At 38.6% G+C, this 17567-nt stretch overlaps 1 protein-coding gene across 6 annotated transcripts in view; it reads right to left on the bottom strand.

Annotated features, from left to right (window-relative positions):
• The window catches only part of LOC120948640 (acetylcholine receptor subunit alpha-like), a 28247-nt gene that overhangs the window by 7910 nt on the left and 2770 nt on the right, over positions 1 to 17567 (bottom strand). For 3 of the 6 annotated variants that reach the window (XM_040365264.2, XM_040365222.2, XM_040365230.2), the window contains exons 2-7: positions 15185 to 15707; positions 15041 to 15085; positions 14815 to 14924; positions 12245 to 12425; positions 384 to 499; positions 83 to 251 (exon numbers count right to left, since the gene is read on the bottom strand). In XM_040365264.2, the coding sequence (XP_040221198.1) occupies positions 83 to 251; positions 384 to 499; positions 12245 to 12425; positions 14815 to 14924; positions 15041 to 15085; positions 15185 to 15397 (834 nt within the window). In that variant the 5' untranslated portion in view covers positions 15398 to 15707. Of the gene's footprint in view, positions 1 to 82; positions 252 to 383; positions 500 to 4640; positions 8048 to 8070; positions 8252 to 12244; positions 12426 to 14814; positions 14925 to 15040; positions 15086 to 15184; positions 15708 to 17567 lie in introns of those variants that run through there. The other 3 variants (XM_040365256.2, XM_040365281.2, XM_040365273.2) reach the window with 3 other exon arrangements.

The following is a 17567-nucleotide window of genomic DNA, read 5'->3' as shown; positions in this document are numbered from 1 at the left end:
AAAGATATTCGTACTCGATGCGATATGCTACAGTTACTTTACTGGAGTGTTACTACCTATCTTGAATCTCGTTAGCTCTCACCTTTTCGCCACTGTCCGAAGGTAGGTAGAACGTCAGCACGGTTAAAAACGATATGCCCATGCACGGGATGATGATGTTGACGGTGTAGAACAGCGTCTTTCGGCGCATGGTAATGTTGAAGGTGATGTCCAAGTACGGCTCATCGCAGCAGGTGTAGAACTTTTCGTTCCTGTGGTTAGGAAGATCGAAAGATAACAGGGTTAGCAGCCGAAGACGAATCGAACGCGCACGTATCCAGCAAAGGACACGACAGGTAACACCAATCACTACTTGGCGGATAATGTGCGTGCAATGTAGCTACCTGACAGCGGGCACTTCCAAGATATCCCACTCGACCGACATGTAAAACTCGGACAGATCGACCCCGACGTCTACGATGTTACTTCCCGACTTTTCATCCATATGCCGCAGGTCAACCTGTGCCACACGGAGTGAACCCGTTCGGGACACGGTTTGCATTCGCATTGTATTGGGGTTTGTTTGTTTGTTTGGTTTTGTTTGTTTAATCATATCGTTAATAGTGAAACGAATCAAACGCACGGGAACCGCGATAGGCGAGAAAGAAAAGTCGAAGAAGGTAAATACAGCGTTATAGACTGGTGCGGCTAGCGGGGAAGGAAATGTTTCAAATCAAAAACCAAACGATGGTACAGAAACGAAACGAACGTAAAAAACGGTAGTATTTTGGGGGGTATTATTTTGTTGGTGGAAGTAATGAATAAGGGTGAGTTTGGTGGCAGAGCTGAGAGTAGTGATGGCATGTGTTGCATTGCTTGTGTGTGTCTTGTAGTTCGCTCCAAACTAGTACGCTTTTGATAAGGTATAAATGAACAGGTAGAAAATGAGAACACTAAAAAGCGAATTGTTGTGTACTGTGTATATCTATGCTTGGTGTTTGATCGTTTGGAGCGTGAGCGAATGAGGGGGGGGGGGGGGGGGGAGGTGAGGAAGTTGTGCAACAGGGTTGTGCTACAGCGAATGGGTGATGTGTGTCCGTAAGAAGCACTACTGGTTAGGTTTGATTCGGTTTAGTGCATTATTTAAAACAAGACTAAAAGTAAATAAAAATAAAAAGAGTAACAAAGACATACGTATCAAAATGAGAATGCCAAATAGTTAAAACAGAAAAGATGATAATTTTTTAGTAAAAAAAAACAGAAACAGAAAAAAAAAACTAAACAAAAGGTACACAAACTACCAAAAACGACAGGAAAGTACAACCCATTCGAACACAAAGTGAAAAAGAAACGGAAAATAACGACGAGCAACGCAACACGAACGCAACAACCAAGTGATGCGGTGAATCACAGCAAATTATATACAATGAAAATTCAACAAGCCTAAAACATCACAGGAAACGTAAATATAACATATATTCCCAAAGAAGACCACTACCACATCGAACGTGAAAACAAAAGAACGATGAGAGCAACACATTGAGAAGGAGGCAGCTGCAAGACACGGTAACGCTCTACTGAGTGTAAAATATTAAATGATAATGCGAAATTAGCGCTAGAGCTTGCTATGATTTGATCGGTGTTGCAATGTACGGCTACCGCTACCAAGCAGACATCGAGCAAAATGGATGTATTTATTGTTTAGTATATGCTAGGTTTAGACATCAGGAGTTTATGTGTTCTTTTTTTAAGGGTGTATGAGCGAGAGAAACACTGGATCTTAATTGCTGGATATCTGGGACAGGGAAGGATGGTAAATTGCAACAGGCACAGTTTTGATGGGTTTTTTTAAGGTTTGTAGTTTAGTGTTTTGTTTTTAATCTCTCCTTTTCGTTTCGATTATGTCATGCAAACTACGCAAACAAATGATTTTGTTTTTGTTTGTTTTTTTATTAATAATGTTAGTGTATTTATTATTTAGCAGTTTATTTTAACCATCATTATGTACTCATCTTTTTTGTTGTTTTTTTTTTTGTTTGTACTTTTGGTTTTTCTTTGTTATTTATTTCACATCATTGTGAGATGCATGAAGCGTTGCTTTTAGATAGTTTCACTTTTAAAGAACAATACAAGCTTATTTTAGATACGATTATTATTGTTATTATTAGTTTTAGCTTGCTTGCTTGCTAGGAGAACGTTTCCAACGAACGCAACATCAAGACGAGTAGAATCGCAAAACTGGTAATGCAAGAACAACAACCACAGAATAATACGCGCACACGACAGTATATGAAATAAATGTTAAATGAAAGAGAGCTAGTACACATGGGCACAACGTAGCTATTTCGTGGAATCCTAGAACCAGGTGCTAAAAATAATATAAAAGATCGAAATGTTGAATGCTCATTCGCGATCGACATTGTAAAATGGGTAGCATGGTTTATGGTTTTTCCATTCTAAGCTACAACTGCCCGTGCGCTTTCGCTTGTGTACCGACTGCATTACCACATTTTAGAATGTTTCATCGAACGAGCATGTTGCCATTCCTTCGAAATATCGGATAGTGTAAAATAGGAAAGAGTGTCTTTGCTAAGAATTTCGTACACAATGTCATTTCTAGTTGTCGTTATTATTGTTGCTTTCGAATGAGTTCGTTTTTTTCCTCTTCCGGCGGTTATGTTTTGGTTAATAATACGTATTACGAAACTTACTAATAGAGGTAAAATAACAGGCATTCATGCACAGGCATTGTTTTGCTGTTGATAGGTACAGTCAGATACTTGGTCGGAACGGTTAGCTTGCGCACCCCAGGCATCCCTTTCCAGAATCGAACGGACGCGATTTTTTTTTTGCTACATCGATCGGCCACGCTAAGAAGAATCGTGTTCGAGGTGGTTTCAACATTTCCGAAACAATCAACAGAGTTGTCTGTCGCCAGTACTTGACATTGACCTGTATCAGCTGGAGATGGCTATTTCGAGCCCTAGTTGTGTCAACAGAGACACATTTTTTTCGAGAACACCAACTCAGCAAGGACGCGAGCCGTGAAACATTGAGGCCAAGTGTGGGGCTCCAAACGGGCAAGCCAAGGGCACTAGTATACGGGACAAACATGTGTTTGCTCTACTAGTACTGGAGATGCATGCAATGCGTACTGTCAGATAGTTTAGATTTGTTTTGCTATGTGCAATGTGTAGTCAGAAGTGTTGCATACTGTGTAGTTCTTTTTTTTGCCTTTTTTACTTCTACATTTTGCTGTATTTATTCTAATAGTTAAAATAAAACAGAAGAAAAGAGAGAAATATGTTAAATCAGCAGTTATTACCGTGCAATGGCGAACAGGGTTTTAGTAAAATAAAAAAAATTTAACCAGCAAAGATGAATATCCTTAGAGCTCGAAATCACTAGCAACGATCACATCTGCCGCTACTGTAGCATGAGGCTCCTCACACAGATACTAAGATTCTCGACGCCTACTGGTATAAGGTACGAACGAATCAAAAGCAAACCCAGTAACACTAAGATACATGCATGCTGCAATGCTGGCAACAGTCCAGACTACGGCTACTACACTATCACATACGGCACTACTGCTTTGCACACTAGTCTTGGCTTGCCTGTTTTGTCAGACACTTGGGTGCTGTGTCACAGTGCAGCACTGCTGAGAAATCGCGCTACACACTGAACAACTGGAACTGGAGCCCGGTCAGTGATTCCAGTTCAGCGGCACGTCTACACTCGCTAATTGAAAGCGCAAACAAAACAAAGTATTGCATCGTTCGTCATCTTCCTCCCAAATGATCTCCTACGGATCGCTCCAAATCGGTACAACAGTTCAAAAACTGTGGAAGACAACAACAAAGACCGAGACTCTAAAAAGCAGTTCAGGTTTGAGACTAACCAATGTGAGGCTAATGACTAGAACCTAAACCAATGTGAGGTACCATCGCGTTACAGACATTTGCGTGTAGGCTAAAACCAATTTTACCAGAATTATCATAACTTACAACTCCACAAAATGTGTAAACCTGGCATTGAATGATTGGCTAGATCAACTGATTTTAGTAAGGAATGGTCGTCGATCAATGTACAACAAATAATAAAAATATAGAAACAAACAGACAAATAAATATTAGATTTAGCAGCATCGATTGTTACAAGCCCCAGTGATGTCTTTCAATCCTTAAAACATAAAGTTGACATAAAGTTGATAAGCACACAAAATCAATCTTGAAATACGAGTGGTTACATTTTAAATGAGCTTGAACTTGAGAATAGGACGAATCGATTAAAAGAGCCGATGAGCTTCACCAATATAACGTGTTGTATGTTAACCCCTGCTTAGAAGAAGCGCAATGGCTAGGATAATTTAAAAAAAAACATGTACGCTAACCAGTACATAATTGTCCGTGTTTTTTTAACTACAGCTAGTTGATATCGAAAATATGCAAAAAAGGACTATAGATAAAGACACTGCTAGAGGTTCTGCGATTACGGAAGCTGCTAGCGATTGCGCTTTGCCTAGCTGGGATTCTTAAAGGTTCATTGGTGGGCTTGAAGTCAAATAAGATTTGGTTTGAAAAAAATATCACACCACAACACAAAAGGTGATGGAAAAGAAGCCGTGTAAACAAATTTAGTTCAAAATGTTGTATATGTACCATGTTGGCGCTTCAAATTCATCAATCACTGAGCGATTCTCGAGACGATAGCTAACCTTAAAAAATCAATAAGGAATACGTTAAGATCCATTCAGGAAGGTGTAAAATACAGAAAGAGATTATGACAGCAAAGTAAACATAGTATGTGGGAGAATAGAAAAGGAAAAGAAAGATAGAAAGTTGTAGCAGAAATGAGAACTAAACAGTTTAGCATCGAAAGAAGAGGAAATGATGTCCAGAGAAAAAAGTATAAAAGTAGACAATTTTTAGCTTTTTTCTTCTTCATTCATTATCATTATTGTTCGTACGGATGCGTTTGCTAGGGAACGGCGATTGGCAATAGTTTCGATTGATATTGGTAGCATTCTTAGTACCAAGAGGAAGAAGTGGGAAGAGAAGTGTCAAGTCTTAAGTCCAAAATTATCCTAAACATTCCTCACGTAACCATGCAGATCGTTAATCATGAAGGATTTTATTTTAAATAATAAAGCCACTATCGAATTATTTGCTTGCAATTATCAATGTTTTTCTTCTGCTATATTTTATAAATTAAAACAAAAATCCAAATTTGAAATGTCACACCCCGTCACTTATGGGTAGACTTAATATAGCTAGTGTGAACGGAGATAAATATAAGAAAAAGGTAAACAATCAAGTGTCATTAATGATGCCAATATGGTAAAGACAAACTAATAAATGCCTTCGATGAGCAGTTGTACTGAATCGCACAAACAAATTTTCTACCAAAGATGCAAACGATCGAAACATTTCTCACTCGGAAAAAAAAGTTTACCAAAACGACGGCCGCACTGACTTTGAACTATTTCAAACAATCTCACTACCAAACATAAGATCGGTCAGTTTTTCAGTTTAAAAATGTCATTAATACATATGTGACTTGTTGTGATCAAGCACATGTTCGTTATAAAAGAACGTAGTATGGAATACCAAAATGTGCTTAAAGCGAATCAATATGAAAAGATTTAACAGTGTTGATAGAATAGTAAAGTTTATATTTTAGTTTTCTTGGTATAATCTACAATTTATTCTTTTATTTTTAAGTCAAATGCGTTATCAAGCTACTAGTTTCACACTAACTACTGTCACCATTATGATATGCTAACCTCCCATGGACTCTGGGAGTCCTCCCATTGAAACACATTTACCAGTAGTCGTTCATGTTGCAAATTGACATGAAATCAGTTAAGATCGTAACACTCACTACTTTCCATCAAACAATTCGGGTCCAATTATCATCTAAGAAAACAAGTATTAAATTACAGTCCAATCGTTTATGGCAGAAAGGCAACTTTAGCGCATTTTTGTATCGCTTTCAGGCTGTTCATTTGAAGGAGAGTTTGTATTTCGTGTGTTTTGTTATAGTTTTAATCACCCATATCGTGATTGATATAATTATTATTCTTTATTTCACATAACCGAAAGAAACACTTTCAACAGTGGTGTATGAAAACAAACAAACCAAGGAAAGGTAAGTAAAAACACCAAACAAGCAAACTATAACGTAACATTCTTGCAAGAAGGATCGTTAACACTAAAAAGAAGAAATACCTAAGACACGGAGAAGTCAAATCATACAAAAGTTCGCTAGTAGTAGTCGAAATTTAGTTCAAAAGATACTGCTGGCCATATTGTGTGTATATCATTTCGTTTCTAAACAACATCTCTAGACAACTTCAAACCGGCACCGGTGTGCTGTGCTTAGGTTTCAATCTCATGAAAAATGTTTCGCTAAGGATGCAATACGAAATATCTCATAACGTTTTTTCGATCAAGAAGGCAAGCAGCTAACAGACCACAATCAATCAATTACATGAGGCACCATCAGCTCCCTAGAAAAAAACGAAAGACTGGTAAGAAACCGAAGAATCGAACAAGAGCATTCCAAATCAAAAACCAGAATCAGTTGGTTGAAAATATAATGACGATCTACTAAATTATTTGGCAGCTTTTTAAAAAGAATAATTCATTAGAGTAAATCAAACGAATTGAAGATAAGGGAAACTGATTATGAAATTAAAACAAAAGTCGAACGAGAAATTGCAAATATTACTCCAATAGTTGATTCCAATATTTTCGTATATAGCATGTAAAATTTTGGTACATATATGTAGTAGATAAACCCAAAATGTATTCAGAACAAGTGATAAACTAAACAAACGTAAAAGGTAAACGAATTGACAACTAGAAGAAACGAAACAAATGTATTAGAAAAGTAATTAACATAATATTTCATGAGTAAAACTGAGAAAAAAATGTAAAGAAAGTAACAACCAAATGCGAGAACATTCGCGTTGATAAACAGTTAACACAATTAAGCATTAAACAACGCTTTATCTCTGGTTATTATTTGGTTTACAGCTATTTCTCGGGTTTTTTTCTCTCTTGTAATTAGAGTTTAGTATTGAGCCAATAAAAACAAATTCAGTGCTTCATTTTGAGTAACTAGAACTAAAGTCACATGTTGAAATTAATCACAAAAACACAACAATAATTACAATAAATAAGATATACAAACACAAAGCTTCAGAGTGATAAGATACAATCATATAGAAAATAGATAATAAAATAAACATCCTTCTGCTGTCAAAGTAAATGCTGAGTAGTGGCTAACAAACTTGCTATACATATGACCAAGATACTAGAGTTACGCTATAAGGCATAATCAAAATAGATTTTTATAGTAAATTTTTAGTTCAGTTTTGCGCAATCAATATCGAAATAACCATTCGAAGGAATTGGTGTTATATAATAATACGGTCAAACAAAGGTAAACAAAACAAACAATCAAACAAACAAACAGATGGCGGAAGGACAATACGTAAGAAATTCCAATTACGGTATCTAAACAGACTCCTCTAGATACTTCACAAACAAGAGACAACAACAAAACAACACTTTGTTGCTGCTAGTAATGATGCTGCTGTTGAACATGAGCAAATTGAAAGTAAGTAGATGCAAATATGGACTCAAGGCATGACATTGATGAACTGCTAAGCAGACTAAAACAACTGGGAGAATAAAAATAAGTGAACAAACAAAATAAGACTCGTACGAAACTTATAGTCATGGTTTATGGAAATTAATAAAACTGAAAAAGACATCAACTGATGAAGCCTTTCAGATCGATGCAATAGAACGAATGAAATGAAAGGTATCAAATACACTTATGAAACAAAACAACATGAACATAAACACAAAGGAAAATGTTTAAACTATAGAAGAAACAAAAATATGCAGCTGGGTGAAAAACTGAATATAATACAACGTGAAATAAGTTTTAGAACGGGTTTTTTTTTCTATTGACAACTTAGTTTAGTTAGTTCATAGTTGTTTTTTTGTTTGATATTTGAGTTGTGAAAATTTAGTTGCTTGAGATGGAGTTAAATGATAAAGAAAATATTTCTTGCACCTTAAAACCGTCATAGGTCCAGCTTCCCAATTTTAAAACACATGTCTGTACATCGTATGGGAAATATTCAACATCGATCGAACACGACGATTTGTAAACTGCTGGTGGTTGCCAAATGACCATACCATTATTATATACGGTTGCTTTGGTCATAAGTGTTACCTCATAATGACCATCAGCACTGTGGAGAGAAGAAGAACGCAAAACACTGTTTAAACCTGCTAACGGAGATTAATAATGTAAGAGAAAGTGAGAGAAAAGAGAGAGAGAGATAGAAAGTTAAAAAAGGTTATAGAAAAAAGAGACAGTGACATTCGAAATCAACCATAAGAGGAGGGGAAAGAGTAAGACAGACAGACAAGAAAAAAGAAATATAGAGCGAGATAGAAAGAAATATTAGAGAGGGAGTGAGAGAGAAATAGAATTGTGGAACAGCATCCGTAGGATAGTGATTAATATTAAACAGTTCAATAAGGAGGTCCAATATTTGTCCGATTTTCCATTACACCGAAAACATCTCAGTTCGTCAACATCGACAATCGACGAGAGGAAGACATTCGAATTACCAACTTACGGAGAAGTTCGTTAAAATAAGAAAAATATTACACAAATAACCGATTGTTAAAGAACGGGGGGCCTTGTACAACGACGACAGAAATCAAAGTTGATTGCTTAAGATAGAAATTGATTGAAGTTGAGTTGAAGATATATAGAAAGAAACATAAAACAATGGAATTAGAATCAATCTTAGATATGACTTTCTAGGTATATATGAATTAGATATATATATTTTAGAGTAATCATAGTCTAACTTGTGTTTCGCTTGGTTTTGAAGAACATTGGTTTTAGGATCAATTCAATTTAAAAAAAAGATAATAAATTACTGAGGCAACATTCAAAATGAAAAATCTTGAGCAGCAGATGGGGGTGAATGAGTGTCACCTACCGCGAGTTTTATTTGCCCGATGCGTTCGGTTTAAAGAACGGAGCGAACATACCGGGAGGTTCGGAACATTTAACCCCCAACTCATTTATATTTTGAATTTTGCTATATTTTTTAAGGAACATATCTTTGGTTTAATAAAAACTTAAGGTATCGTCAAAGTGGATCAAAGTGGAATCACGCAGATCATTCGAAAACTTTCAAAGCAACGTTTTAATTAAATCAACACAACATTTTTGTTGCCAATGTCAAACTTAAAATGAAAGTAAAACACTAATTAACTTGATAAAGAAGTTAAAGGAACACAAACAAGCTGTAGGATGTAATGTAATAAATAGTACAGGGTATGACGACCTATACCGTTGAATTATTCAGATCTGCGCTTTTCGGGCATTGCATTCTAAAAAAAAATGAACCCTGATGCATAGTATCGTTGATACAGGTCAATCTCGATTCTTCAGGATGGTCAAATAGTATCTAACAACAATGATTGAATGCTATTTCATGTTTCAGTGATAGCTTACTGCTAACCAAACTTGAAGCTTGTGAAACGCTTTATTATTATCAGCATAACGATACGTGCTTGTAGTGACGTTAACAAAGGATGCAAACTTCAATCCATGTTTTTTTCGACTATTCAATCATTTTTTTCGATTAAATTATTCGTCTGAAGTGACCATATTTAGATTCGGCTATCGATTATTTTAGTTTGGATTTTAATCAATCGGTTTATGGAGTGGGTTTTTAAATTTAGTAAACTTTATTTTTTTTTTATGTTTAGCGAAAGTTATTTTGACATTTTGTTCAACGCGACGAACAATATCATGAGGTGACGTGAATGCGTACAATAATGCTCACGAATGCTAGGTATTAATTTAGCCACATTTTAAAGACATATCTGTTTACGCTCAATCAGAAGCTTATTTTGGACACGTCAGCATATGTGCCTATTTCGTGCTCGTTTGTTTATGGTAAAAATATGTTTTTAAAATGGGAAACGTGGATAGAAATACATTTTTATCTATTATTACGATACAGCCAAAAAAAAAACTGTAGAAACAGGAAATAGAAAACTGTTTTTTTTAAATCATCAAATAACAACGATACCATTCTCTGAAAAAAATGCTTGATAAAAAGGTAATTTAAAAGAACGCACACCAGTATTATATACATCCTACTGTATCTAATGCGTTTTTACAGTCATTATTGATCAATGTGTGGGGAATGTGCAGAATTGAGTGAAACTTGTTTTTTGTTTTGTTTTGTATTTTATTTACAGCGCGGGCTAACCGAGAATCACCTGTATCAGCCACCGCAGTACGCGGTAGAAAACATGTAAATGAAGCAGTATCATCCGAAGGTCAACAAAAATGCGCTAAAGAGAGGTTGAAAACTGCAAACCATAGGACTGAGAGTGGCCGAGGAAAAGTTTGTACAGACGGAAATGAATGAGATAATAAAAAAAAAATGACAGATGAAATAGTGGGTTAAACATAAAGGTAGAAAAATTAAGATAAACAACAATGTAACAAGAATATGAGTATTAGTAGGACGAATTAAAATGAAAAATTTATAATGAATAAAAGAAGAAAGGGGAATATGTACATTAACACAGTAAACAGATACGAAATGTTACGAAGGATAGAAGAGAGAGAGAGAGAGTGATAGACATGACAGCTAGAGAGGGTGTGAGAAAGGTAAGCAAGGCATATGTATATAGTAAGTGAAGTTACACGCGCGTCCCGACTCGACAGGAGTATTGACCGAAAGGGCAACTCAACTACGCTTATCGAAAGGACAGTTTGGCTCTTTTACACAGCTGAGTACATTCCGAAATCAAAAACAGAAAGGTAAACGTACTACATTTAATAGCAGTCGTAGGCAGTAGCCGGGTTGTTGTTGTCGCAATCATCGCAGACGCAGATGTGGTATGAGTTTTCTTTTCATTTTCTCTTCTGCTCGTTTTAGAGTTCAGTTCCGTTTTCTCCATTCTCTGCATAATCTTGCTCGTAATTTACATTAGTTTATTCATTTGCTTTTGTAGTTTTGGTTTAGTTTAGATTTTGGATTTTTGTTTGCTGTTTTTTTTTGTTGTTGTGTGTGGTTGTTTTTAATTGTTGTTCTAGTTGACATCCTGTGCTAACAGTTGATTTGGTTTTTGAGTGCGAGTGTGTGTGTGTGTTTTTTTTTTTTAATTCCGATTTGTTTACATCTGATACGGTAGAGGCTTTGTGAACTATTACGCAATTTACAACGTAAGATAAATACTAAAACAATAAATACACATGGTGAGTATAATCATCAAGCAAATGAGATTAAGTACGAGTTAAAACTTGATGAATCTGGTTGATGGTTTGGTTTGCTATACATCAAGTTGGCTTTTGGTTTGGCTGAGTTTGTTTAGCTATTTACAGATATTTATGTAAGCTTGTTTTTCTTGTAGGAAGGCAGGAGAAGGAAATCAAAGAATAAAAACAAGGTAAACTGTAAATCAAACAATGGCATTGTTCTGACAGGGAATGGATGCATCTTACTAAAGGAGGGCGGTAAGTTCAATCATTTACACACACGCACACACGCACACACACACACACGCGCAATTGCAAGCTAGTATGTCACCTTGTTTACTAAGACAGATCCATTTTGTTCAGAAAGAAATCATTAGAAAACCAATATTAACACGAAAAACAATAAAAACAAGACTCGAGAAATAAGTCTTCCAAAGTTCAAAACAGTTTCGTAAGATAAACGATGATCAAAATTGCCAAAAGAGTACCGAAAATGTTCTTTCTGCAAAAAAAAGTAAGTAAGTAAGTAAAAACACATGCTGAAATACGAACAATGTAACCCAGCTAAATAATATCAAAGAAGGCAGCGGTAAACGTGAAATCAGTCACTAATTGATACTGAAAAAACGAGTTAATCGAAAGGATGCAAACGAGTGGGTAAAACAAAAAAAAAACATGGAAACTATACCCGATAAGGAAACGGAAGACAAAACAAGACTCAAAACGCATGATAGGAACGTCTGCAGAGCAAAAACGGGCGGGGGAGGGTGGTTAAGTTGGTAAGTGGGGTGAGTCGTGGCATAAATAAATATGTACATATTTATTTACTGATTGGAAACGAACGAAAAACATATTTGCTTGTTGTGTGATGGTGGCTGTGGTTAGTTTTGTTTCTTATTTTGTTGTTAGAAAAACCAACAGATGAATATTATAGAAAACCTACCTTAAAACCATCATATGTCCAACTTCCAAATTTCAATACGCATGTTTGTTCATCGAATGGAAAATATTCTACGTCAATTTCACATGATGATTTATAAATGGCAGGTGGTTTCCATTCAACCAAACCTTCCGAATATATGGTTGCTTTTGTTGCTAACGTCACCTCGAAATTGCCGTCGGCACTGAGATATTTAGAAACGGGGTTTATTGTTACGAGTCGTAAAGGGTTTGCAGGGTGGGGGGGCGGTTGGTTGGTGGTGGAAGCGGTGGTTAGTGGTAATGGATATATTTGGGGGAGTTGGTGAGGTTTGGTTGAGTTTTAAGAAAGTAAGGTTATCATTGACTTTTTTTTAATAAATCGTACGTTCTTAGTTAGATGCTGGTTGGTTACGCTATTTCGCTGGTTTTTGTTTTTATAGTATGTTTGGTTAATATATGTGTAACACGAAGAGAAGGGGGGGGGGGGGGGGCGGGGGCGAACAGGGCGGAGGACGTGTGGACAATGATTGAGTTTGGTTTTGGTATCACTATCCTGAGCAGCAGTTTGCAGCAGGTTTCGTTTGTTTCGACAAAGTTGTGACACATGTGTGGCTCCGGAGTGCTTATGTGTGTTGGTGCATGGAAACCAATTTTCCACCTCAATCCTCTCTAATGATTTACTTTATTTGTTGCGCTTTACTAGCTCAAAACACAGAATGGAAAATATACAACAACAAAAATCAAAATTTATAACACATACTAAGGTTTAACACGCTAGACTGACCGAAATAAAAATATAAACTTTTTGTAAAGCGTAATTTCCCTCCCTCATTGTTCATCTCCATTCTTAATTGAAATTAAACAAAAACATGTGGATAAATTCCGATGGTTGATATGATGTAGCTGGTTATTTTAAAAGGCTAGCGTCTTTGCGACGCAAGTTCAGTACTGATTAATATTTTTTTAAATGTTTTTGTTACTCAAACGTGGAATGTAATGACTATATTGAAATGTTCCACCTCCCATACGATTGCTCAATAAACAATCTGAAAGATGGATCACACATCTTGTCTGAGATATGCAGACATGTATCCAATATTCAATACATAGTTGAGTCGAATATTTAATCAATGCAATCATTGGATTGTTTCTGGTAAGAATCTGTATCACGCTCTCCTACTTCCTTTAGATTGTGTGCTTCGTTTTTTATATTTTCTTAGTAGTTCGCAAGAAAAAGGCTTTAAGCCATTCGTACTCGCACAGAACGCAACAAACAGGACGCAAAAGCGTTGCACGGTGCAAGCGGGCTTTTAAAACCCGGTCAAGGTTTCCAGGCACAGGGTTTCCCAACGGATTCTACCCGTCACGCCAACGACCATTCGAGCTTTCCGTGAGCTTCCACGGCGTGCACAAGAGAACGGAACGGAAACGGTCAAATAAAGTAAACAATCCCACACAAAACATAAAACAAGTACAAGAGAGATAAAGAGAGAGAGAGAGAGATACATATTTATAAAGGAAGTGTAAGAGAAACTGAGAGAGATAGATGGAGAGAAAAATAATGCATGTATATGTGTACGTGTTGGAGAATTAAATAGAGCGAAAAAAGACAGGGAGAATGGGACTGAGAATGAGAGACAGGGTGTGTGTGAGAGACAGAGAGAGAGAGACAGAGAAAGAGAGCGAGGGAGAATAAAACCACATTTACACACATACACAAATAAAATAGACTGACAGAGACTTCAGTTTCATGTTAGTAAACCCATCCCCCAACTCCACCACTCACCTCCCTCCCCCAACCCTTTTCCTCACACCACCTGGGTGGGGGTAGTGGTGAGTACTGGTGGAGGAAGGAGGGCGAGGATAATGTAACAATGTTAAAATCCAAACAGTTGTAGTGATGCTGGACGGTATAAGTATTGGTCAAAAGTAACATTTTGTAAACGGTGGTAAGGCAGTGTTTCCCTGTAGTAACGGTAGAGTAGGCAGTAGGTAGAAGCGGCAGTACTAGCAGTAGTAGTCGTAATTTTGAAGTATTATTTCGTACGTGTCAAGTTGTAAAATAGTTGTATAATTAGCTGAAGAGTTAAATTTTCTCGTCACAAGCCTAACATGTGTTAGTGTGATAGAGGTAGTAAGATAGTTCACAAATAACACGATAAAAAGCCACTATGCTTTGTTTTCCTAGTGTAAAGTAGGCACTGCTTGTGAACTCCTAAACGTAACTCAACAATGGCTAACTACGTACTGATGCACAGAGTACTGCATGGGTCTGAAATGCATGTTTGTATAAGTATGATAGCAACTGTGTAGTCCTGCCCGCGTTAGTAACAGTGTCAAGGTATCGCTAGCAATCTGTGAGAGGCAGCTAGTAGTACGATCTTCGAAACCTGTTATATCCTCACGGGTTTGATCCTGCGTTCCCCAGAGTTTGTGTGTGTGTGTGTATTTGTGTGTATTAGTATGTAAAATGTTCCTCATCTACGCTCGTCTGATCAGAGAAGGAATGCGCTGTATCTGTTTCTCGTCGCTTCCGTCGGGTAAGGTCTTCATAGGGCGTGGACATTGAGGTAGTATAGTGTGCATACTTACTTATTGTACAACACTATGTCAGGCCGCCAGATGTGGTCCGAGGGTACGTGCAACATCTGCACGCCGCCATACTCTTTTGGCTCCCAGCGCAGCTTGTAGTCGTACCAGGACTGTGCGGGAATGGGAATCATGTGAACGGTTTTTCACGAATCACTCTGCCACTCCTCCGGCTACTGTGGCACTGGAGCCGCCCACCGCAAACGAAAACGATAAGCGAAACACTTACCTGCTCCACCCAGAGATTGGTGGTCATGATTTGATTTTTTAAATTCTGCAAACAGTTCACGACACAGAAAACCAATTAGTGAAGAGTGCACCCTTAGCGAGTGTACCCGCAAATGTCCCCTCTCCTGTACCATTCCATACGTACCACGTCGATTAGCTGGGACAGCTTCAGTTTGATGCAAACGCGCAGCACATCGGACGTGTTGACGACGGGCCGGACCAGTTTGTTGTAGTTGCTAAGCAGATCGTCGTACAGCCGCTTGGCGTCTGGGTTGCCGGCCACCGCACCGTGCACGACCAGGGCCGACAGCAGCCAGGCCCGTAGCGTTTCGCCCGACGTCGGCATGATCGCCCTCATGATTGCCACGCTTGCACCAACGTGGGTTATTGGATGGGGTTTTTTTTGTTTAGCACAGTAGTCCGTTGGGCAGGACTCCACTACAGAGAAACTACAGCAATGAGTCTCTTACACTTTGCGAAAGCACACCGTTCACCTTGATGCCCTCGGCTTTGAGCAATTGGACGTAGGAGGGTAGGAGAGAGCACTACATGTGTTGGCAATACATAGTGATCGGTTTGTTTTGAATGGTGGTAATGCACTTCGTTTTACTTTTTCGTACACCCGGTATCCATTTCCGGACGTTTCGTTGCAACGCACTCAACCATACCTGGAAGAAATAATATAAGAAGCAAAAACACGATATAAACTTTTTTCACTTTAAGGGAAATAAAGAAACTCCTGAAAATGCGTACAGGCTCCAAGACTCAATGTACGCCCTGGTGATGTGTAGTTCGAAATGGTATTGAATGGTTGATCCACTGAATCCTGGGTCCCACTCTTGACTCCACACGTAATCATCCAGAGTCACTCGTAGTCCTCAGAAGTCGTCCAGAGCCATCCAGAGCCATGTAGAGTCATCTGGAGTCATTCTAAATCATCCAGAGTTTTCTAGGATCATCTAGACTCATCGAGACTCAACCATTTAGTGTTCGGAAGACATCCGGAATAATCGAAAGCCGTAGAAAATCATCTGGAGTCATCGAAAGTCATAAAGAGTCATGCAGACTCATCCGGACTCAACCGCTCGGAGTCGTCCGAAGTGATCCGGAATTGTTCGGAGTCGTCCGGAGTTATCTGGAGTCGTCCTGCGACATCGAGAGCTTTTCGGATTTAAACAGACTCAATCGCCGAGATCGTTGGGAAACGTTCCGAGCCGTCTGGAGTTGGCCAGAGTTAACTGGAATTATCCTTATTCATAAGGAATCATCAGCACTCATCCAAACACAAGCGGTACACAAAATTGTGTACAAATTAATTATGTCTCGAAGTCGTATACAGTGGTCCGGATTCATCTGAAGGAGACGTACGGTGTATTTCAGAATAATACAGATTAATTCCAATTCGTACGCATTCCGGATATCTCGAATCTCCTCTCCCCTCGCCACTGTCAGCCTATGACTTACTTCAACGGCAAATTTGCAATCTACCCATTACTAGTACGCCCATTAGACGTAATGCACGTCACGTTCACACGACGTAATACTGATTACCGATCAGTTGACACATCTCGGATATAAAAAGGACAGCTTAATTGCTTGCCATTCACGCTCAACGAGCGCTAAACAAAACAGGGAAAATAAAGTAGTGTAATTTAATATCCCGACACAAGCTATCACACTTGTCCTGCGTGTCTGTCTCTCTCTTTCTCTCTCTCTCTCTCTCTCTCTCTCTCTCTCTCTCTCTATAACACACACAGAGAGTTGGTAATGTAAGCGGTTCTACTAAGAGAATGTGCGAACGCAGCTTCCGATCCGATGAAACGCCGAAGGCGATGCTAGAGTGCTACCGTGCGAAAATTTGCTGTAAGTATAGGTACACGAATGTGTGTATGTGTGGAACGTGTGAGCTTGTTTGGTATGTTTATTGGGGCATGGTGGAATGGGGTAGGAGTTCGCCACAGATGGCAGTGTCTTTTATGGCTCTACGGGGCGCGCGCGCGCGCGCGTCCTAGAAAATAAGGCAACGCCACTATCGCGCAGTACGCACGGCTGATTCCATTAACCCATCACCTTCGAGCCATTTATCACCTTGGTTTTGGCTTCTGCCAGACACTGCGCTGCTCGTCCTCCTCTCTGTTCCCTCTCCGTGCCCCACGCCCTAAATATTCAACTCCCCGGACACTACTAGAGTGCGGGAGAACGGGGAGATGACAACCGCGGCGTTTTACCATTCGCCACACGTATCATAATAAAAGCAGAATGTCAACACACTCTGTCACAGTGTCTGCCATTTTAACGGGATCCGGTCTCGTCACTACTCCACGCCCATTCGGTGGGAGGTAATTTCGGTGACTGTAAAGTGCCACCCTCGCCCCTAACCCTCTTCCGACTCCGGCGTTCCTTGGAACGTGATAGTAAAAACGGAACGATGGCAACTGCTACACTATGTATGCCCGCTACCCATAAAGCACACATCACTTAGCCACTCTCACGTAAACACTTCCTGTGTTCTCGGCGGTCGGAAGAAG

The sequence above is a fragment of the Anopheles coluzzii genome, chromosome X, assembly GCF_943734685.1.
Source record: "Anopheles coluzzii chromosome X, AcolN3, whole genome shotgun sequence".
Taxonomy (NCBI): Eukaryota; Metazoa; Arthropoda; class Insecta; order Diptera; family Culicidae; genus Anopheles; species Anopheles coluzzii.
This window is presented reverse-complemented; position numbering and strand designations above follow the sequence as displayed.